The 24,163-nt window shown below is 43.4% G+C and overlaps 1 protein-coding gene and 1 long non-coding RNA gene across 6 annotated transcripts in view; one reads left to right on the top strand and one right to left on the bottom strand.

Moving 5' to 3' along the window:
• THSD4 (thrombospondin type 1 domain containing 4) overlaps positions 1-24,163 on the top strand; it is a 564,068-nt gene that overhangs the window by 357,625 nt on the left and 182,280 nt on the right. The window contains exon 1 of one of the 5 annotated variants that reach the window (XM_027067673.2): positions 11,762-13,481. The exons of the other annotated variants lie outside the window; for them this stretch is intronic. Within the exon in view, the coding sequence (XP_026923474.1) occupies positions 13,410-13,481 (72 nt within the window). The 5' untranslated portion in view covers positions 11,762-13,409. Of the gene's footprint in view, positions 1-11,761; positions 13,482-24,163 lie in introns of those variants that run through there. 5 annotated transcript variants of the gene reach the window in all.
• On the bottom strand, positions 7,302-15,861 carry LOC113601874 (uncharacterized). The gene is made up of 5 exons (XR_008299054.1): positions 15,602-15,861; positions 14,996-15,413; positions 13,225-13,768; positions 10,225-10,354; positions 7,302-8,937 (listed from the first exon to the last, which is right to left on the bottom strand). It is a non-coding gene; the product is annotated as an uncharacterized LOC113601874 (long non-coding RNA).

Here is a 24,163-nt window from a genome sequence, read left to right as displayed (position 1 = left end):
TGGTGGGAGGGAGAGAAGAAAGAGAGGGGGGAGGTAGAGCAGGGGGGGGTGGGGACTGAAGCAGGAGAGGAGGCCCAGGGTAAGAAGTCACTTTGGTGGGTCTTCACTGAGTGAGGCGGCCAGGTGATTCGTGTGCACATCAGAGCTTTAGGAGCCCAGCTCTTAGGCACCTGTTCTGCTTTTCATTCTCATCAGCCCTATGTCACACTACCTGCTTCCCTTGCCAATGATAACTGTCGTTCATGGAAATTATTTCCTAGGGTGTTTTGTGAACATGGCATCCAGTTATTTGGTTCTGTAACACTTTGGCTACCACTGATGCTAAATTGTTTTTCCTATTCCTTTTTCATATTGCATCTGTATATCTTCATTTGTGAGCTCACTCTTCACAGTCCTTCCCATTTTTATTGTTATAAGCATCATTTCTTCCAAGTGAGAATAATTTTGGTTTTGTTACTCTATTTTTCTGCTGCCCATTGTAGAAAAAGAATAACTAAATTTTCTTCAGCATGACTAAAATTTTCAGAACAAGAACGTCATACATCACCGCATCTGTTTACCCCAAATAGAATTATATTAAAGGGGCCATATTATGGCCTACTTTTGGAAAACAGCTTTATTAAGAAATAATTCGCTTAGGGGCACCTGGGTGGCTCAGTCAGTTAAGTGTCCGACTTCAGCTCAGGTCATGATCTCACAGTTCATGGGTTTGAGCCCTGCATTGGGCTCGGTCCTGATGGCTCAGAGCCTGGACCCTGCTTCAGATTCTGCGTCTCCCTCTCTCTCTGTTCCTCTCTCACTCATGCACTGTCTCTCTGTCTCTGAAAAATAAACAAACATTAACTTAAAAAAAATTTTTAAGTGGGGTGCCTGGGTGGCTCAGTCAGCTAAGCATCCAACTTCGGCTCAGGTTGTGATCTCATGGTTTTGTGGGTTCGAGCCCCACGTCGGGCTCTGTGCTGACAGCTCAGAGCCTGGAGCCTGCTTCGGATTCTGTGTCTCCTTCTCTCCCTGACCCTCCCCTGCTTGTGCTCTCTTTCTCTCTCTCAAAAAAAAAATAAACGTTAAAATAAATAAATTTTTTAAGAAATAATTCACATATACTATGCACCCATGAAAAGTGTACAATGCCATATTTTTAGTATATTCAGAGTTGTGCAACCATTGCCACAATATAATTTTTAGAGATGTTCATCCCCCTAAGAAGAAATCCTGTCCCCCTCTCCTCCCCACACTTCTCGGGCCTAGGAAACTACCCGTCTACTTCCTGTCTCTATAAATTTGCCTCTCCTGGACATGTCATCTAAATGGGTAATAGGTGGTCTTCACCAAGTGACCTTGGTGACTACGTTCTTTCACTTAGTGCGGTATTTTCGAGGCCCACCGTGTTGTAGTGCGTATCAGCACTTCATTTCTCTTTATGGCCAAATAATATGTCATATATGGACACACCACATTTTATTTATGCATTTGTCGTGTGATGGGCACTTGAGTTGTTTCCACTTTTTGGCTATCATGAATATTGCTGCTATGAGCATCCACGTTCAAGTTTTTGTGTAGGCGTGTGTTTTCATTTCTCTTGCATAGATACAGAGGATTGCCGGATCCTGCGATAACTCTGCACTTAACTTTATGGTGCAGCTGCCCGACTGCTGTCCACAGTGGCTGCACCATTTTACATTACCGCCAGTGGTGCGTGAGGGCTCCAATTTCTGCACATCCTCACCAACATTTTTTACTACCTATATTTTTGGCTAGGAGGTATGAAGTGGTTTTATTGTGGTTTTGATTTTCATTTCCCTAATGACTAATGATGTTGAGCATCTTTTCATGTGCTTATGGGCCATTTGTGTTTCTTCTTGGGAGAAATGTCTATTCAAGTCCTTTTCCTATTTTTTAATTAATTAATTAATTGTTTAATTTGCATCCAAGTTAGTTAGCATATAGTGCAACAATGATTTCAGGAGTAGATTCCTTAGTGCCCCTTACCCATTTAGCTCATCCCCCCTCCTACTACCTCTCCAGTAACCCTCTGTTTGTTCTCTGTATTTAAGAGTCTCTTATGTTTTGTCCCCCTCCCAGTTGTTACATTATTTTTGCTTCCCTTCCCTTATGTTCATCTATGTAGTATCTTACAGTCCTCGTATGAGTGAAGTCATATGATATTTGTCTTTCTGTGAATTTCACTTAGCATAATACCCTTCAGTTGCATCCACGTAGTTGCAAATGTCCTTTGTCTACTTTTTTTTTATGTTTTTATTTTATTTTTGAGAGAGACAGACAGAGTGCGGGCAGGGGAGGGGCATAGAGAGAGAGGGAGACACAGAATCTAAAGCAGGCTCCAGGCTCCGAGCTGTCAGCCCAGAGCCCGACTCGGGGCTTGAACTCACGAACTGTGAGATCATGACCTGAGCTGAAGTCGGACGTTTAACCGACTGAACCACCCAGGCGCCCCTCCTTTGTCTGTTTTTAATTGGATTAGCTTTTTATTATTTATTAAGTTCTAAGAATTTTTTATATATTCTGGACACAAATCCCTTATCAGACATATAATTTGTGACTATTTTCTCCCATTTAGTGGGTTGTCTTTTCATTTTCTTTTTTTTTTTTAATTTTTTTTAACGTTTACTTATTTTTGAGACAGAGAGAGACAGAGCATGAACGGGGGAGGGTCAGAGAGAGGGAGACACAGAATCGGAAACAGGCTCCAGGCTCTGAGCTGTCAGCACAGAGCCTGACGCGGGGCTCGAACTCACGGACCGCGAGGTCGTGACCTGAGCCGAAGTCGTTAACTCAACCGACTGAGCCACCCAGGCGCCCCTCTTTTCATTTTCTTGATGTGATCACTTGCAGCACAAAAGTCTTCGATTTTGATGAAGTCCCATTTGTTTCCTTTGGCACTTGTGCTTTTGATGTCATATCTAGGAAACCAATTATGACCCAAGGTCATGAAGTTACTCTGGTGTTTTCTCCTAAGGGTTTTATAGGTTTAGCTTCTACGTTTGGGTCAGTAACCTAACACAAATTGATTTTCTTACAGCTCTGGAAGTCAGAAGTCTAAAATAGGTCTCACTAGGCTAACATCAAGGTGTCGACAAGGTCGCATTCCATGTGGAAGCTCTAGGGAAGAATCAATCCCTGCCTTCTTGCCTCTTCTGTGTTCTAGAGTTGGCCCACCTCTTTTGGCTCATGGCTCCCTTTCATCTTCAAAGCCAGTGATGGCATGCTGCGTTCTCACATCAAATCACTCTGACTTCCTCTTCTGCCTCTGTCTCCCACATTTAAGGACCTGGTTATTACATTGGGCCCACCTGGATATCCCAAGATAATATGCCTATTTTAAAATCATCTGAGGGGCGTCTGGATGGCTCAGTCAGTTAAGGGGCTGACTTCGGCTCAGGTCATGATCATATGGTTCGTGAATTCAAGCCCCAGGTCGGGCTCTGTGCTGACAGCTCAGAGCCTGGAGCCTGCTTTGAATTCTGTGTCTCCCTCTCTCTCTGCCCTTCCCTTGCTTGTGCTCTCTCTCTCTCTTCCTCTTCCTCTCTCTCTCTCTCTCTCAAAAATAAACATTAAAAAAAGTAATCTGATTAGCCACCTTGATTCCTTCTGCTATCTTAACTCCCTTTGCCATGCAATGTAACATATTCAATATTCTATCTGCCACAATCTGTGACCTATTTTGAGTTAATTTTTAAATTGTATTTGAGAGAGAGAGGAAGCGCACATGGATGCAGAGGGGAGGGGCAGAGGGAGAGACACAGAATCTTAAGCAGGTTCCATGTTCAGCTGGAGCTCAGACCCCCCCCCCCCCCATGCGGGGCTCAATCCCAAGACCCTGGGATCATGACCTGAACTGAAATCAAGAGTCAGACGCTCAACCTACTGAGCCGCCCATTTGCCCCTTGAGGTAATTTTTGTGTGTGGTGTAAAGTAAGGGCCCAACTTCATTCTTCTGCACGTGGATATCCAGTTATCCAGCACCATTTGCTGAAAAGAGTCTCCTTCCATTTATGTGGCCTATTTTTCTCTTAACATCAAAATGTACCCATATCCATCAATATATAACATGGCCATTTGATTTTTTTTTAAGTTTATTTATTTATTTCGAGAGAGAGAGAGAGAGAGAACAGTTGTGTGCAAGTAGAAGAGGGGCAGAGAGAAGAAAGAGAGAGAATCAGGGTCTGTGCTGTCAGCACAGAGCCCGACTCAGGGCTCGATCTCACGAACCGCGAGATCAATACCTGAGCCAAGATCAAGAGGCAGATGCTTAACTGACTAGGATTTCACTTTTTTAATACACCATGGAGAATTTACATTGTTTCTCCATTGCTTTCACTATTAAAATTGCCTTTATCTGATTTATGGGTCTTTTTATGGGCATAAACCCTTTTCCATTATCTATGTTGTACATTGCCATTGAAAATGTTCACTTCTTTCCACCATCCTGGTTTAAGCTCTTCTTTTTTCATCTGGGCCACAGCCTTACTCCACCTGATCTCCCAGCTTCCGATCTTGCCTCTTTCCAGTTTCTCCATCACAGAGTGGACTTTGAAAATGCAAATCTAGTCATGTAACTGGCACCTCTGTCCTTAAAACAGATCCTCAGTAGGAAAAGGACAAAACTCTTTGTCACGGCCCCCTCTTGGCCTTCGCCTAATCTCATGGGGTGCCTCCACTTGCTCACTCCATCTGTCCACACCTGCTTCCTCTCAGATCCTCTTGAAAACCCCTTGCTGCCATCGCAAGGCAGTCTCCCTAATGGGGACAGGCCTCTAGCTCACCACACATCTTCCCTCCTCAGCCCTTTCCACCTGCAGGCTTAGATTTACTTTGTGGATTTCATTAATTTGGCCTCCTGCACCAGCGAGTGAGGTCTATAAAGATAGGAGTGGACTCTGCTTTTGCTGGTATCTACACTCCGGGTTCTAGCGCATGATAGGTACGGATATCTTAGCAAAGAAACAAGATCAATACATTTTCTACTGGGTATTTGACTTTTCATTTAGTTTATGGTATTTTTAATTCACAGAACCCTAAAAATTTGCATAAATCTTTTCCTTTATGGTTTCTGCCTTTGTTCGAGCCATGCTTAAAAGTCCTTCGTGGCTTCAAGAATGTAGAAATGTTGACCTATTTTCTTTTATTGATTTTATACTTCTCTTGTTGGCATTGAAATACTGAATCTGCCTGCCATTTGTTTTTAGCATATGCTATAAACTAGGAAGATGACTTTATTTTCTTGCCAAATGGTTAGCAGTATTCTCAACCCTTTCCATCCTTTCCTTTGCTGACTTGAGGTGACTCGTTGACTACACATTAAATTCTTTCCATGCTTAGTTGTGTAAATAGTCTGTCTTTCCCACACTGGCAGTGTTTGCCGCTTTTTAAAATTATTGTAACTTGAGGGGCGCCTGGGTGGCTCAGTCGGTTAGGCAGCCGACTTCGGCTCAGGTCATGATCTCACGGTCCGTGGGTTCGAGCCCCGCGTCGGGCTCTGTACTGAAAGCTCAGAGCCTGGAGCCTGTTTCCGATTCTGTGTCTCCCTCTCTCTCTGACCCTCCCCCGTTCATGCTCTGTCTCTCTCTCTCTCAAAAATAAATAAATGTTAAAAAAAAAATTAAAAAAATTATTGTAACTCTAGACTATGTTTTCATATCTGATAGTCACACTTTCTAAGCAAATGCGTTTTTATTAAGTAATATTTCTAAGTTCTACGATTTGAACTAAGGGTTACTAGACAGAGAACTGTCGCTCAGAGCGATTCTCAAACTTGGGCGGGTATCCACAGGGCGTGTGCCAACACAGATCGATGGGCCCCCATCTGTTACCGATTCAGTAAGTGTGTTTGCGTTTCTAACAAGTTGCCTGATGATGTGGATCCAAGGACCACGATTTGAGAACCTCTGCCATGGCGTAAAGACTACGGTCAACCTGGGAGTGGCCCAGATGCCTTCTCTGAATTAATTTCCCAGTGTGCCCTCAGACGTCGGATGAGCCTGCCCCGTGTGCTTTTTGTGAGCACCTCCGTGACAGGCTCTGGCCCTGCTCCTGGAACTACTTCAGAGCTGATCCAGGGGAACGTAGCCCTCCTTCCAGCGACCCAGAGAGGTGCTCAGTCTAACGGCACAGCTGCCCCGCTGGTGACAGGTGCCTGTGCAGCCATGCTTCGGGCCCTTTAAGGCAGAAATGAGAGAAAGGGAAGAATGCAGTGACTGACTCCCTTTGCTTTAGGCTCTCGCGACTTTCCTTCTGTTCTCCAGCGATGGGATCAGAGAACTCCTCTTTGCTTTCCTCATTTCCTGCTCCCTTGGCTATTTAATGGCTCCTTGGTCCACACAAAGGGAGAGTTAATTACTAACACCTGCTTCTCCTCCCAGACCCATAGGCAACTTCTTGACGGAGACTTTTCCCACCTCGTCCCCACGATGTAAGCATATTTAAGGAAATCGACATAGTTTTAACAATTTAGCCATACAGCGTATACCTCCGTGGAGAGGGCTGCATCTCACTTCTTCCTTCATAAAGGCACAGACGTATTTTGAGGGAAATAAAATAGCCTTAGAGGAGCTATCTGCTATAGGTTTGCTCTTTCGTTGTTGCTGTTACTAAGACAGAAGGACATGATTATATTGAACGTGAAATGTGTGGCATCAGGAAAATGTTTGTTTCCCGACTTTCCGATTCTCGCATGTGTTTTCCCTATCACTTATATTTTCCCTCTTCTAGGTCACCCAAAAGTTAGGTTGGAAATTACTGGCATTTCCTTGAGGGATGTACCTTCTGAGAATTTCTCCTTTTCGTTTTCCCTTTTGTGGTTTCTAAAACGCACCATCAGAAGACCTGTCACAAGCTGACGAGAGTTTCCCGCTGGACCTTCCCTTGTCTCCTTTCCCTATTCAGCACACACTGTATGAGGCTGCCCATGTGCAGAGTCTTGGGAAAACAAAAGGACACGTCGCCAGTCATCAAGACCTTGCTCTCTATAGATGAAGGCAGATACCTTAGTTAACAATTACAATACAGTAGGACAAACACAGTGTTGTAGGTCATCAGGGGATGCCTGAGGACCAAGGCCAGGGGCACTGCCCTCAGCTTGGCAGGAAGACCGGCAAGGCACAACTCCCAGAAAAGGTAACATTTAAGCAGATCATTGGGGGAGGGGATGTGTGCATTTATTTATATCATTAACTGTTATTATTCCTATTTTTTCATTTTTATTTACTTTTGGAATAGCAGTTCATTCACATGTTTGACAATTCAGTGAGTATGAAAAGGTTATAAAAGTGCCCTCCAAGAGAAATGTGACGTGATTGAAATCTTCCTAGTAGCCACATTTAAAAAAATTAAAACAAAACAAGTAAAATTAGTTTTAATACTATATTTTATTTAATCCAGATATATATAGTTATCGTTTCAATATCTAATCAGCATAAAAACTATTAATGAGATCCTTTATTTTTTTTGTACGAGGCTTAGAATGGGTACAAAGTGTATTTCACATATAACAACACATCGCAATTTGGAACAGCCACATTGCAAGTGCTCAATAGCCACATGTGACTAAATGACTATATAGTAAGCAGTTTCCGTCCCGTCTCTGCCCTGAAGCTGCTGACTTCCCTTCCCTGGAGGCAGCCATGTTTTGCTAGTCTCTAGCATGTTCTTCCACAGATGGTTGATAGGTATACCAGCAATTGTAAACATACATGTGCAAATAATAGAACAGCAGTCACATTGCTGTGCATCCTACCTTTTCTCGCTAAGGAATAGATCTTGGAAATGTTTCATATCACTCCAAAGGAAGCATGTTCATGTTTTTCCTGTTTTGTTTATTTCTTTTCCTGCCGTAGAATATCCCGTCTTATGGATGTCACAAATTACTCATTTAGTCTTCATTGGTGAACATTTAGGTGGCTTCCAATATTTGGTGCTTATAAACAACTCGAGCTGAATTTTCAAAGAGGCAGAGAGTGATGGAGCTAACCCCACAGAGGATGGGGGGATGACATTCTAGAGAAAAGAACTAACATGAATTCACAGAGCACAAGGACACATGGCATTTGAGGATAATGTCTTGTGTGTGGAGATGTCTGCAGGGTAGAGTGTGTGTGAACAAATGAGAGGGGGAGGAGGCTAGAAGGGCAAGAAGAGACTAGATTGCAAAATGTCATAATAAGGAGTTTGGACTTCATACCTGAGCCATCAAAAAGATTGTAAGAAGCAGGGAAGAATAATTAAATGGTTGGATTAATGCATAAAGGCGAGAGGAGGAACAAATCTTCTATACTGATGGATTCTGATTGATAGATATGTAGAAGGCATGAGGGAAACAGAAAATCAGCATTTAGAGTCCTACAGTAATAATTCCTGCAGGAAAGAGCTGCTGCTGAATATTTAAATTAGTGGGCAAAACTCTGAGAAACGGGATATTTGCCTAGCTTCAAAGTATCTCCCCCAAAGTATGTGTTAATTATCATGATGGTTTTAACATCTGTCCAAACGTGCTTTGATACCCCCCCCCCCTCCAGGAAGTGGAGCTTAATTCCTCTGGACTCACTGACTCACTTCTAACGAATAGGGTATAGAAAAGGAAAAATAATAACTTCACAATGAGCAAACCTGGAAGACACCACCTTCACCAAGTAACGAAGGTTAATAACATCACCATAATGTCATGTTCATATAGTTTACCCCTGACGACGTGGGGGGAAGGGTACTTTACCTCTGCAGCGTTCTTCCCCCAAACCTGTAACTTCAGTCTAATCGTGAGAAAACATCAGGTAAAACCAGATTGAGGGACATTCTGCAAAATGCCTGACCAGGACTCTTTGAAAGTGTCTTTGAAAACACTCTTTGAAAACAAAGGGTGAGAAAACTGTCACTGAACAGAGGAGACACGCTGACTAAATGCAGTGTGGGATCCTGGATTGGGTCCTGGAACAGAAAAGGGACTTTCAGAGGAAACTGAGAAAAAATTAACATTAAGTCCTTATTTTAGTTAGTACCAGACCAGTGTTAATGTTCTGGTTTGCATGAATGTACCATAGCTGCTTAAGATGTTAACATCAGAAGGAGCTGGGTGAAGATATACCATGACACTCTGTGCTGTCTTGCCACTGCCCCATAAATACAAAATTATTTCAAAATAAAAAGGGGGAAAAAAAGAGAATTAGAGGACAGGATTAGATTCATTGGGAAGATGAACCCCAATGGTTGCGGTGGAAAAGAAGGCTGGAAGGGGAAAGACCAGCGTGAGACCTTGCCAGGTTGTGCTACAAAAAGTCAGGAAGAGATGATGGAGGCCCAGATGGGAACAGCGACAGCAGGAGTCCGAGGCCATGGGCAAGCTGGAGAGATCTATCAGAGAAAACTCAGTCAGACCAGGTGATGGTTTAGATAAGCAAGTGAGGGAGCAGCGGGCTCAAGATGACACCCAGTTTTCTGGGAGTTAGATGGGTAATGATGTCATCCACTGACATCATCAATGGAGAAAAAACAGGAAGAACAGGTGTCAGGAAACCAGTAGTTTGGTTTTAGTACTGCTGAGTTTGGAGTACATTTGAGAGATCCAAGTATCCACTGGGCAACGGGATCTATGGGCTGGCGGGTCAGGAGGAAGAGCTGGCCGTAGACTGATGTGGAGAGTCACTAGCACGTAAAGAGTGTTTGAGGCCAGTGAAAGAATGACATGACCCAAGGAGAGGGGATAGAGAAGAGAGGGCATGAACACAACCATTGAGGGGGTAGGCCCAGGATGTGGCAAGGGGACTGGAGCGTGTCCAGAGAGGTGGTGACAGCATAGCGTAGGCACTCACGGCTAGGTCCTAGAAGCCCAGGAGACCGGCTCTGCCCACCCACCCATTCTGTGACATGGAGCAAGCTATTTAATTAATAAGGCTGTTGTCAGGAGCATGTGGCACACTGTATGTAAAGTTCCCAGGATAGAGCTGGGACTCTTGGTGTTAGAGGAATGTTGGCTAATTGGAGGCAAAGGAAAACGAGGGTGGTGGTCCGGGAGCTAAGGGAAGAAGGTGGTTCAGAAAGGAGGGCATGTATTTCATACCCCTTAAGATAGCTATTATCAGAACCGTGGAAAATAATGAGCATTGGAAAGGATATGGAGAAATTGGAACCGTCATGCATTGCTGCGGGGAATAGAACACGATGCAGCCACTGTGGGAAACAGTTTGGTCTTCCTGAAAAAGTCAGACATGAAATTACCGTATGATACAGCACTTTCCTTGGTATGTGCCCCAAAGAACTGAGGGCAGGGACTCAAACAGATACTCATACACTCATGTTCAGAGCAGCATTCTTCACAGGAGCCAAAAGGTGGAAACAAGCCACCCACCTGCCAACAAAGGAACGGATAAACAAAATGTGGCATATGCATATACCGGAATATCATTCAGCCTAAAATAAACGGAGTACTGATACACGCTACAGCACGATGAACCCTGAAAAGGTTACGCAAAGGGGAATAAGGCAGACACAAGAGCACAAATATTGTATGATTGCAGTTTGATGAGGAACCTAGAGTAGGCAAATTTAGAGAGATAAGAAGGTCGAATAGAGACTACCAGGGGTGGGGCACCCTGGGTGGCTCAGTCGGGTGGGCATCCAACTCTTGGTTTTGGCTCAGGTCACGGTCTCACAGGTTTGTGGGTTTGAGCCCCACATCGGGCTCCGCACTGCCAGCTTGGATTCTCTGTCTCCCTCTCTCTCTCTGCCTCTACCCCACTAGCGCTGTCTCTGTCTCAAAATAAATACATACACTTGAAAAGAGAGAGAGAGGCGGGGGGGGGGGGGATGACGAGGGGTTGGGGGAAGGAGAATTGGGGAGTTATTGCCTCTGCCCGAGATGATGAAACAGTTCTGGAAATGGGTGGTGGTGATGGTTGCACAACATTGTGAGCGTACTTTAAAAAGAATTTTTTTTAATGTTTATTTTTGAGAGAGACAGAGTGTCTGCAGGGGAGGAGCAGAACGAGAGGGAGACACAGAATCCAAAGCAGGGTGCAAGCTCTGAGCTGTCAGCACAGAGCCCGATGCGGGGCTTGAACCCACAAACCGTGAGATCATGACCTGAGCCGAAGTCGGACACTCAACCGACTGAGCCACCCAGGAGCCCCATGGGAGCGTACTTTAATGCCACTGAATTGTACTCTAAAAAATGGTTAAAATGGTAAAATTTTATGTTGTGTATATTTTACCATCATATTCAAAAATCGAGGACATGGTTCACGCTGCAGAGAAGTCAAATAAGATAAGCCCTATGAAATTAGCCTCTGCATTTTATGACACAGGGGCCATTGGAGACAATTCCAGAGCCCTTGTAGTGGAGCAGAGGTCAAAAGCCAGATTACAGTGGGTTGAAGGACGATTGGGAAGTTGTCTGTACCAGGGGCTGGCAAACTACAGCCAAATCTGGCCTCCTGCCTGTTTCAGTGAAGTGTTTCTGGAACACAGCCCCGCCCTTTAGTGTATATTTTGTATATGGCCGCTTGTGTTCTGGGACCGCAGGGTTGAATAGCTGCCACAGAAATCACATGGTTTGCAAAGCCAAAAATATTTACTATCGAACGCTTTACAGAAAGTTTCCCAAACCCTGGACTGGACAAGACCCCCGGTCTTTCAAGAGCTTTGGCTTCCTTGGACGACGCCTGCATTTCTGATGAGGTTGTTGAGCAGACGACAGCGCCCCTTCGGTCAGCAGCAAAAAAACACACCCGAGGCTGAACAATAATAATAGTAATGAATGAGAAGGAGGAAGAAGAGGAGGAGGGAGAAGAGAAGAAATTCCATCCTTCCTTTGTCTAACTGGAGATACTATCTCCAACGTACTCTCTGTTTCTTCTAGCCTTGGAAAAAGGGATTCTAAGTCCCTTCACCCAACCCCCCAAAAAACTCCCCACTAGTAATTTGTCACGTGACTAGTGATAGATAATAAATGTTCTGAGGTGATTACAAACTACAGTTGGTTTGAAGTTTCCTAATGAATGCAAGAAAATGTCCACAACCTGAGTTAATTTCCTTTCTGGGACTGAATGTCGATATTTATTTCAGATCAAAGAGAAAGCTGATGTCTTCAGCCCTTACTGTGCATCAGGAGCTGTGCCAAGTTTGGGGCCTAGGTGATCTCATGGATAGTCATCAAAACCATCAGGTGGCCTTTCCCCATTTCAGAGGTGGGGCGGCTGGGGCTCACTGGACTCAAATACCCTCCCACAGACCCCCCAGGGAGTTAGTGGTAGACCTGGGGTTTGAACTGACATCTCCCTGGTTCCAGGGCCCAGGCTGTTCCACCGCATCAGAATGCACTCTTGTGACCATGCTAAGCAGAATCTAATACTTGGTGGGTTCTCAACCTATTTTAAACAATGAGCCATTAGTTCATAGTAACAGGCCACTTCGGGTGTGTCGCAAGGAGACCGTAGGCTTTTGCAAGACCCACTGCCCAGCCTGCTCCCATGCTCCCTCTGTCCCCAAGCCCCACGTTGATGGTCAAGCTGATGCTTGCTACCCAGAGGTATTTCTCGAAAACCATCACGCTTTTCCGTGCTCTCTGCCAGTGCCGTCTAGCACCTGGGCTTCATTATTCCCACCTTACCATTTATTTTTACACAGTCTGTAAGAATTCCTCAAGCTCTTGGTTGGGCACAGTGCCCCAGGGAGATCGCAAGAGGGGGACAGAGTGGCTTCTTCAGTTCCCATCCGTTCGTGCCCCTATGGTCAGTGCACGAACACACAGCACCCTTATGACGTGTTTCCCCTTCGAGGCTGCCCTCGATAACACAGCCAGCCTTGGACTGCCTGGATTCCTGCAGCCTTCAAATCAGAACCAAAAGGGAATTCCGAGGTCATCTACCCAACCCTTGATCATACCGGGAGGAAAACCAACCGAGGCCCAGAATGGGTTGACAGTGTACCCAGGCAGACAGCTTGTCGGTCGGCAGCGGACCCCGGACCGGGAAGGCTTCAGGTCTCCCAGCTCACGGCTGTAGAGCTCCCTGCCGCCTGATGAAGCAGGGGTCTTCCCCCTGCGTGCGGAGTGCTTACCTTGGGGCCCTTTTCATGAATGAGACCAGATGCAGAACTCCACATTGATCATTTCTGTCCCTCCCCTTTCTGCTTTCTGTTAAAGGCAGCCCCCCAGCTCCCAGCTGGCTCCTGTCCCCTCCCCCAGCCGGGAGAAGTTATTACATGAAGAGATCAGCTTACCAGTTTTCTTCAGAGCAGAGGCTGAGCTCGGAGCTCCGGGTAGTACAGTGAGGGAGAGCAGAGGGAACCAGCGCAGTGCCTAGCGGAACTCCAGGGCTGGAATCCCGAGACACAAGTGCATCTGCTAGCTGTTAGCACTTGGCAGACGGAGTTCTCCTCTAGGGTGGTTCTAACTTTGGGTAATAATGTTTGTCAGCTACCTGATATTAACACTGCTCCACGTTCAAACAGCAGTGTTAGCAAGACCTGGGGGAGAGGTAAGCCAAATAAAATATCTTGTCAGAAGTTGTATTTTTGTCAGCACGGTATTTCCTTTTCTATCTACCAAGAGGGAAGAGGGGCTGGGTTTTTATGGGGTGCAAAGAGGAATGCTTTATATTGCTTTTTTAGGCTTGCTCTGCCTTTTCTTCCAGAAAGACTTCTTTTCTTCTTGGAGAATCCCATCATTTCTAAAATCTCATTCTGAGGTTGTCTGTACAGTTGCCCCACTGGGGAGTTGGCATGGCCTTGGTGACAGATGCCTGCAGCGTGCACGTTTCTCCTCCTGCCGTTGTAGGAAAAAAAAAAAAATGTGCGTGTCAGATTCCGATAGGGACTGTTACCTTTTGAGAATTTTCCTCCAGTGTTGCAGAAAGGATACGCATGCTAGAGGAATTGCTTTTCTTGACTGCTTTTGCATCACATTTTCCTCCCTTTCTGCCTGGATGTGCTTGAAAAAAAATCTGTGTTTAACTTTATGTCATAGGTTTGAAGAGGAATAGCGATACATGACAGGGCTAGGACTATGCCCAGATCTACTACGGCAGGAAGGCGTGTTTAAGGCCCAGCAGGATGATTTATTCTTACGGGTTTAGCTCCTATGTGTGCTGAATACATCTTTGAACATCATAGATGCTCTGGGAGCCAGGTCTTGATGCGGGCAAAGAGACTGGAGGGGGACCGTGTAGCCTGGAGAGGGAAGCACTTAGGTGTATCTACCCTCACCTGCAAACAAGCCTGCAACGAATGTGCTCGTCCGCTGCTTTTGCTCTTTCCTCTGACGAAAGGTCTCCAAGACCGATCAGTGCCCGAGTAATGAATGAAAAGACAGCCTCTTTCCCGAACTCATCTGCCTCTTTGAAAAGCCAAGTGAAAAGTCCATCTCCTAAAAAGGCCAGGGGCCACATCACAGCTTTGCCTTTTGTTGGCATTGTCAGGACAGAGCGGGCTCTGAAAGCTTGATGTGATTACTTTCCCTTCTCTGCAGTGGAAGCAAGAATGCTCCCAAAGCCAGGCTTCGGGTAGAGCCGTGGCTCTATCAGCAGCAGGCTCGCTGGTCGGTTCAAAACAGACATGTGGCTCAGAGGTGTGCAGCAACGGGTCATTTGTTTCAGGCTTTTAGCCTATTAGTCACCCGTGTCCTCTGCTCTGCAGATATTTTCTGGGCCTGTGCGGGGTCGGGGTCTTGAATGGGAGCTGGAGGGACTGGATGGGTTTGTGATGCTGGAAAGCTGAGAGCAGACCATTGCCCTCTAGTTGTGGCTGGAGTTTGCGACTTCCCTGTTGGTGTTTTACTGTGTGGAGTAAATGACAAATGGGCCGGCCTAACTCAGCCTGGAGCACTTCAGCATGTGTGAGGAGAGCTCATATGGAAAATATTTCTATCACCACTGCATGCGCATATGGTATGGGGAGCCCCCCCATGCAGAGCGAATCGCAGCGCTCCAGCAGCCCCTCAGTGGCGGACCAATTACTCTTATTAACAGCAAGGCTAAGGGCAGGCTTCAGTTACCTGCACACAGCTGGCTCCTGGGGAAGGCCACTCTGGAATGTGCGTGCCTCAAGCCCGGTGTCACACGCGGAGAGGCGAGCGGCCCTGTTTCTCTTTGCAGTCAGCAAGGCAGATGAAGAATGAAAGGGGATTACACTGGCTCCCCCAAATCTTGATGCCGTTCAGACAGCACTCAGCACTCGGGAGAGGAAGGCAGAAGTTCTGTCTTTCGAGTTAAGGTCTATGCGCTTAGTAGCCAGAAAACCCAATCAGAGGTGACGCGGTGCCACTCTCCCGCGCCTTTGTTCGGTTCCGCTTTGCCAAATAAAGACCCTCCTGTGCCTCTTCCTCTTCCCTTGTTGTCCCTCTTCTGAGTGTGTGTGCACCTACACCCGTGCACACACCGGTGCAGAGCCTCGGCGACATCACTGCTGTGCTCCTAGGAAATGGTACAATTAGGATTCCTTTCCCCTCGTTGGAATTGAAATGACGAGGAAGGAACATGAATATGCCAGTAGCTCCCCCTCCCTCCCTAAAAAGAATGTAGTTTATACAGAGCTTTGAAGAATGTGGCATTTATTTATAAGAGCCTCCTTTTTTTATAGGCCTGTTGCTTACAAAACTCACCCATAAACATGTGGCGTCGTCCCCAAGTCACCAAGATTTTCTTTTGCGCTGCCAGCTGGTTTCCTTGCAGGTTTTAATTATCTTCCCTGTGGATGTTCATAAAAACGCATGAGGAAAAGGAAAAAAGGGGGAAGAAAGCATTGTGCTCCCAGTGTTGTTTAGCTGGTGTGGCTCTGCGTGGGGCTGGAGGCCACGCAGCGGACTCTGGGTAGCAGCTCAGGGTCGGTTTCCCAGATAAGCAGGGGCCGGCAGGTGGTGGGAGGAGGGGGCCTTATGCCAAGCAAGCCTTATCTGGGGTCCTGTCGCTGACACTGTTGGCACCGGTAACTGTGAGCCAAGGACAAACAACCTGGTCTGGGGTTGGTGCATGGGTTTGAGAACAAACACGGGGAAGGCCTGTTCCTTCCTTGATTTTCCGGTGGCAGGAGCATTTAGGTTCTTAGGACCTTGTAAAAACATTGAGGTCACTAGAATGCCGTTGGTGTTATCGGAATTAGGAGAGTGGCCGCGTTCACTTGTAGAGATTGCACGCATTCCGTAAAGAATGAATGTAAAGGGCCACGAAGTCAAGCTGGACTTTTGGGGCTTTTGTCCGTGTGCGAAACATGCCGGGATCCAGTTTCTTTGCAGGACGCAGCAGAATGGTGTGTGGGGGTGGGAGTGTGCCTTGTCTTTCCTGAATTTGGACTTAACCTCCTCAGATAAGACCAACGAGATACTGTTGTATGTGAGGAGGGGGAAGGAAAGGCAACTTAGAAACTGACACAGTTCTAGAAGTGGGCCAAAAATGTTTTTTGTTTTTTGTTTTAAATTTTGATGAAGCAATTTGGCAAAATCTATCAAAATTAAAAATTAAAATTAAATACAATGGGGGCAGGGTTTCTCTATGTAGCAATGAAAATATTTTGGAATTAGATAGTGGGGAGGGGTGCACAATCTTGTGACTGTACTAAAAAAAAACACTGAATTATACCTTTTAAAAAAGCAAATGTTATGCTTTGTGAATAATTTCTGTTGTGGTGTATGTAAGTGTTGAACCACCGTATTGCACACTTATGGTTACACTGCATGTTAACGAACCATAATTTAAATTAAAACTCTAAAGTCGATTTTTTACATTAAAAATAAACAATAAATAGCCCTTTGACCCAGCTTTTCCATTTCTAACACTTCACTATGTAAATCCACTCTAAGTGTGCAGAATGCTCTCTGAACCACTTTTCATTATCCGTCTGTTGCAAAAACCTAAATGTCCCTCAATAAGAGACACAAGGCAGGTGATCAAAGAGAATGATGCAGTTCTTTTTTTTTTTTTAATTTTTTTTTTAACGTTTATTTATTTTTGAGACAGAGAGAGACAAAGCATGAACGGGGGAGGGTCAGAGAGAGGGAGACACAGAATCTGAAGCAGGCTCCAGGCTCTGAGCCATCAGCACAGAGCCTGACGCGGGGCTTGAACTCACGAACCACGAGATCATGACCTGAGCCGAAGTCGGACACTTAACCAACTGAGCCACCCAGGCGCCCCGAGAATGATGCAGTTCTATATGTACTGATAGGAAATGACCACCAGGATGTCTTGTCAGGTAAGAGGAGCAAGTTGCAGAACAACATGTATGAGACGCTACTCTTTGTGTAAAAGGCGTTAACATACTTGTTCATCCCCCCTCTGGAAGGATATACAGCAGAGAGGAAAGGGGGTGGCTGGGGGTGGAGGCAGGTGAGAGACTTCCACTGCCCTGTACACCTGTGTACCTTTTGAACTGTGTACGATAGACCTGTCTTAGCCAGTAAACAATAATAACAAAATATACTCTACAATAAAAAAAAATACTTCGTACTGCATATAACACATGATGTAATAGATAACACCACCGGCGAAGCTCGTAGCACACAGTGCATGTGAATTAATAGCCATAGTACTAGAGTGCCATGTGGCAAAGTGATTCCTTAAGGGCTAGAATGATATATTCTTTGGGTGGTTCATTCATTCATTTAACCTTAGAACCTCTGTGTTTTTTTTTATTTTTACAATGAGAATAATAATAGTAGCTCCTTTAAGGGGTGGTTGGAAGGGCTAAATGTGATAGGATGTGCAGAGCTCCTAGTTAACGGTGTTGGGCACATAGTCAACAGCACTGATTGGCTGTCACTACAGTTACTGTCCAGGTGCTGCCAGGATATGCCACCTAGATGCCGAGGAAAGAAGGAAAAGATAAGGTCTTTGATGAGCTTACACTTTTAAAAGGGCCCAGAGTGCAAACAGTTAATGATCATGCAATATGAAATTCTGTTTAATTGCAAGAGCAGAGGCAAAGGGGTAAAGAAGCAATGCAACCTGCCTAACAAAGGGAAGAGAAACTCTGCAATGTCGTGTTTGTACTGAGGCTTGGAGGGCTGTGTCTTGGGGGGCCTTCAAGACAATCCCCAAGTTCAGTGATTAACGGCGATTCAGCGACTCAGCGTGTGGTTGCACTTACAGCTATGATCCACTCTAGGGCGGGGATAAAGAGCAAACTCCATGGGTAAAGTCTGGAGGAAACCAGGCAACATTCCAAGGGTCCTGTCCCAGTGGAGTCGCACAGGACACACTTGATTCCCCTCGCAGTGAGTTGTGACAATACATGTGAAATATTGTCAGTTAGGTATGCTTATTAGAGACCCAGCACTTATGGTTTTTGGGGGGACTGGCCACATAAGCACCCTTTGCCTGCCGTGTACCAACAGTCCAGATTGCTAGACAGGATGTTCAGCATAAACCCTTATTATTAGTACAGTATAAGCACAGTTAGCCACTTTTACCTGTTCTGGGAGTGGTGGGAACCCTCCCCAAATCCATTTCCAAACATCAGTCAGTGACCAACCTCATAAGCAGATCTTTTTAAAGGAGAGCACTCAGGTCTGCTATGTTAACTCTTTTCTGCACAGATGAGTAGGCATTTTTTTTTTTTTGAGAGATAGAGAGAGACAGAGTGTGAGCTAGGGACGGGCAGAGAGACTGGGAAACACAGAATCCGAAGCAGGATCCAGGCTCTGACCTGTCAACACAGGGCCAGATGCAGGGCTTAAACCCACGGACACCAGATCATGACCTGAGCCAAAGTTAGACGCTCAACCGACTGAGCCACCCAGGCGCCCGATGAGTAGGCATTTTAAGTGGAAAAAGAGGGAGGGAGGACATTCCAGGAAGAAGGAAAGCATCTACAGAGCCCCAGAAATAAGAAAGAGCATGACATATTCTGGAAACAAAGCTTTGTTCAGATTACAGAAGCATACACTGTGAGGGAATGTGGTGGGAGAAGGTTTATCAGTTACCTGGATCCCTAGGGTTGGAGTTTCCTGTGTGCTTTTGAAAGTTCCAGAAATGACATAACTGCAGTCTTTGTGGTTTTTTTGTTTTTGTTTTTGTTTAGAGAGAGAGAGATTGAGCAGGAGCGAGAAAGGGGCAGAGAGAAAAGGAGAGAAAGAATCGTAAGCAGTATCTGCACCCAGTGCAGAGCCCTACACAGGACTTGATCTCATGACCAAGAGATCATGACCTGAGCAGAAATCAAGGGTCAGACACTTAACCAGCCACCCAGGCACCCCTACGTATCTACAGTCTTAATAAGAATCTTATCTTTAACGACATGTCATTTAGATTACACTGTGGGACATTTTCATGTTCATGGATTATTGAAATTACTTTTTAAGGATTAAAATAATTTAAATAATGAATGTAGAGTTGCTTTGTTTGTTTCCATTTTAGAGAGAGAGAGCATGTGAGTGGGAGAGAGGGTCAGAGGAAGACAGAGGGAGACAATCCCAAGCAGCCTCCATGCTGTCAGCGCAGAGCCCAGTGCAGGGCTCAATCTTACAAACTGTGAGATCGTGACCTGAGCTGAGACTCAGAATCAGACACTCAACCTATTGAGCCACCCAGGCAGCCCTGTAGAGTTGCTTTGTAAGCAGTGATAGCCTTTATAAAAAGCTAGCCATTATTATTAGTCCCTGGAGGGTTATTTGTGGCAAATAGAAATGAAGTATCAGTGTAATGCCCATAATTACTGATTCTTTGTGCACAGTTCTCAGTGGCTCAACCTTTCTCCAGCTTTCCGATATCTAAAATGAAAAACCAACCGTGTGGAACTAACTTGGCAATGAAACACCTGAGTTTGAGCCTTGGGTCTACCATGTCCAGCTGTATGACTTTCAACATTTTGAATTTTCTTTTAAATTAGGAAAGCTATTGTTATAAAAACAAATTCAAGAAATGCGAAGCATAAGTTAAAGGTTCCTCTTTACCCTCACTCCCTTCCCCATCCTTCCTTCCTCCCCAGATGAAACCATTGTTAACAGTTTGGCATTTGTTCTTCCAAACCCATTCCTACACATTTATAAGCATAAGGGTGTGTATTATGTGTGTCTGTGTGTGTTCGTATATGCCTACATATGTATGTGTGAATGTGCCTACAACTTGCAAATAATGGCAATTCTGCTGCTGCTTTTCCGATACCTGGTACCTCTAATCTCTACTTCTTGTCTTCATTCAATTGCTAGGCCTTCCAGTATACAGTGTTAAATCAGAGCAATGAAAGTGAACATTCTCGTCTTTCACACTTAAATGGGAAAGCTAATATTTCATCACTAAGTGTGAGGCCTGCCAGATGTTGTAGGTGGATCAGTTTTATCCAGTGACAGCTTCCCTTCTAAGTTTTTATCAGGAATGTTGTTGAGTTTGGTTAAACGTTGTTTACCTTCATGAAGTGCTGATGTGGTATTCTCCTTTAATCTACTTAAAAAGTGAACTATATTAATACATTTCTTAATGTTGGATTCTCTTTACATCCTTGGAACTATCTATCTTAATCGTGGTGATTTATTCATTAAATTCACCAGTGGATTTGATTTGTGAATATTTTATTTTGAATTTTGGGCTTTTTTTTTTTAATGAGTGCTCTTGTTCATGGCTCTCTTTTATTGTGCTAGACAAGGATTTTGCTAGTTTTGTGAAAGAAATTCAAAAGTTTCTTGTCTTTTAGCATGCTTTGAAACAGTTTGAAAAGCAGAAGAATCAGCGTCTTCTTGAAGGTTTGTTGAACTCCATCATAAGGCCAGCCCTTGTGGGGAGAGGTGGTCTTTGAGTACCTATTTTAGTCTCCTTTTTATTTCTAAAAAAAGTGTAATATTTAATATATATAGGAAAATACATGTAACATACAAGTGAGTTATGAAGCAAAATAATAAAACAAATACCTCTGAGCCTACCACCCAACTAAGGAAATAAAACATTCTCAATGCTAGTGCCCCAGTCCATTCTCTTCTTTTCTCTCAGAGAAAATATGGTTGTCATTTTCTTGCCTTGAATATATATATTGTATATATATATATATATATATATATAATTTTATAATATATATGCAATATTTATATATATGTAATTTTATCATACACATATGTATCTCTAATGAATATATTGTTTGATTTTGTTTGGTTTTGAGTTATATAAACATAGTATCTTGTTTTCCTTTATTCAACACAAGGATTATAGTTCATTCATTTTCACTGCTACGTAGTATTCTCTATGATAAACTATCTTTTCTTCTGTTGATAGATATTTGGGTTCTTTCTTGGTTGGTTTGTTTTCTGTTATAAATGATGCTGCTATGAGCAATTCAAAACATCTGTTCACAACAAACTGAGGGTTGATGGGGGGTGGGAGGGAGGGGAGGGTGGGTGATGGGCATTGAGGAGGGCACCTTTTGGGATGAGCACTGGGTGTTGTATTGAAACCAATTTAACAATAAGTTTCATATATTGAGAAAGAAAAAACATCTGTTCACATATATGTGCAAGGATTCCTTTAGGGTGTATACCTTGGAGTTGAATTAGTAGGTCAGAGAGTATGTGTTTAATTCCACAAGATAATATCAAATTGATTTATAACGTGGTTGTATCAGGTTTCACTTCTGCTAGCCCTGTTTAAGTGTTCTCAGTTATCTACCTCCTTGTTAATATTTGGCATCATCAGACAGATTAATTTTTGTTGGTACATTAGATATAACATGTTATTAGTGTATGTTGGTTGACATTTCTCTGATGAACAACTATTGCTGCAGTGTGAAATTTACATGGATACAAACTATTCATGCTTCTTCTCCTATGAGTTGCCTGTTCATGTCTGTTTCCTGATTTTAATGTGGTTCTTCTCTTTTTCACTACTGATTTAGTTCTTTATATATTTTGATTATGCATCCTTTGCTTATTATTCCATGTAATGTTTTCTAGTTTGTGCCTTGAATTTAAAATTTCGTACTATCTATTGACAAACAAAAGTCCTCAGTTTTAGCGTGCTTGAATTTAACAGTTATCATATATTAACACTTTCTGTGTCTTACATAAGAAATTATTGGTTCCAAGGTTATAAGGATATTATTCTATATTCTTTTATAAAATTATTTAAAGTTTTGCCTTTATGTCTTTGATACACTTAGAACTGAATTTTTTCCATAGGTATAATGTGTGAATAATGTGAATATTGGGGGTAATTTTATTTCTTCCTCACACTGGTAATCAATTGTTGTAGAGCCCTTTATTGAAATCTCTCTACTTATTCTTTGGGAGTGTGTTAGCTATTTTTAGACGTTTGCTCTTCTTTGTGAAATTTGAACTTACCAATTTCCCTTGAAAAATCCTTTAGAAATTTTTATCAGAAATGTATTGAATCTATGAATCAATTTGAAATCACTAACATTCCAATGTTGAGCCATTCTTTCCATGGGCATACTATAAGCTTTACATTAGTTTAGATTTTCTTTAAAGCTTTTCAATAAAATTTTACAATTTTCTACATAAAGGTCTTGTACATCTTTAATTTTAGATGTATTCCTAGCTATCTTGTTATCATTTGGTATTGTAAGTTTTGTTTATATTTTTAAATTAATTTTTTGTTTTGCTAATGCTTAGAATCGCAATTGATATTATACCCAAGCAACTTGCTAAGCTCATTTATTAATATAAATCAGTTGCCTATGGGAACTTTTATAATTTCTAAGTACATAATTATATATCATCTGTGAATAATGACCATTTTGAGTTTTTCTTTTTTCCAATTCTTATACCTTTTTTAATTTTTAAATTTTGTTTTAATATTTATTTATTTTGAGAGAGAGAGAGTACATGTGAGCAGGGGAAGGGCAGAGAGAGAAACAGAGAGAAAGAGAATCTCAAACAGGCTCCATGCTGTCAGCACAGAGCCTGATGCAGGGCTCAAACTCACAAACCATGAAATCATGACCTGAGCCAAGATCAAGAGTCAGAAGCTAAACCCACTGAACCACACAGACACCCAATGCTTTTTTTTTTAATGCTTTTTTTTTCAGAGAGACAGAGTGTGAGCAGGGGAGGGGCAGAGGGAGAAGGAGACACAGAATCTAAAGCAGGCTCTAGGCTCTGAGCTGTCAGCATAGAGCCTGACACAGGGCTCAAATCCAGGAATGGTGGGATCATGACCTGCCCCAAAGTCAGATACTTAACCAACTGAGCCACCCAGGCACCCCACCTATGGTCTTTTTTTTTTAATTTCTTATTTCTCTGGTGGGGACCTCCAGTAAAATGTTTAATAGAGGCAATGATATTTTGTTATTGATTTAAAGGGAATTCTTTTAATACTTTTCCATTAAAAATGAAGCTAGCTAAAAAAAATAAAGTTAGCTGCAAGCGTTTGGATGTGTACTTTATCATGTTGACAAATCCTCTTCTATTCATGGTCTGCCAAGAGATTTATTTCTTAATCATAATCAGGTATTGAGTTTTTTTTAACATTTATTTTTGAGAGACAGAGCATGAGAGGGGGAAGGGCAGAGAGAGGGAGACACAGAATCTAAAGCAGGCTCCAGGTTCTGAGCTGTCAGCACAGAGCCTGATGTGGGGCTCGAACCCACAAACCGTGAGATCATGACCTGAGCCAAAGTCGGACACTCAACCAACTGAGCCACCCAGGCACCCCCAGGTATTGAGTTTTACATAATGCATGGTCTCTCTCTGTTGAGAGGAACATATGGCTTTCCTTCTATACTCTGTCAGTATGATAAATTTCACAAATTATATAATGGTAAACCATCCTTGCATTCCAGAGATGGATCCAACTTGGTTATGATATATTTCTATTTTTTTAAATGTTTATTTATTTGTTTTTAAGAGAGAGAGCGTGCAAGCAGGGGAGGGGCAGAGAGAGAAAGAGAGACAGAGAATCCCAAATAGGCTCCATGCTGCCCATGCAGAGCTTGATGTGGGGCTTGAACTCATGAACTGTGAGATCATGACCTGAGCCAAAATAAAAAGTCAGACTCTTAACCAACTGAGCCACCCAGACATCCCAATATATTTCTATTTTTATTAAATGAATTCTACATGTGACTGTTTTGTTTAGAGGACTTTTTAAAAATCAATATTCAAGAGTAGCCTGTCTTATTATTATTTGGCTTTAAGTAGTTTTAAACATTGTCATTATGATATTTTCTCTGGCCCATGCTTTATTTAGTTATATTTTCAGATGTATGGCCCAAGTTCATTTCTAATCTG

The sequence above is a fragment of the Acinonyx jubatus genome, chromosome B3, assembly GCF_027475565.1.
Source record: "Acinonyx jubatus isolate Ajub_Pintada_27869175 chromosome B3, VMU_Ajub_asm_v1.0, whole genome shotgun sequence".
Classification (NCBI taxonomy): Eukaryota; Metazoa; Chordata; class Mammalia; order Carnivora; family Felidae; genus Acinonyx; species Acinonyx jubatus.
This window is presented reverse-complemented; position numbering and strand designations above follow the sequence as displayed.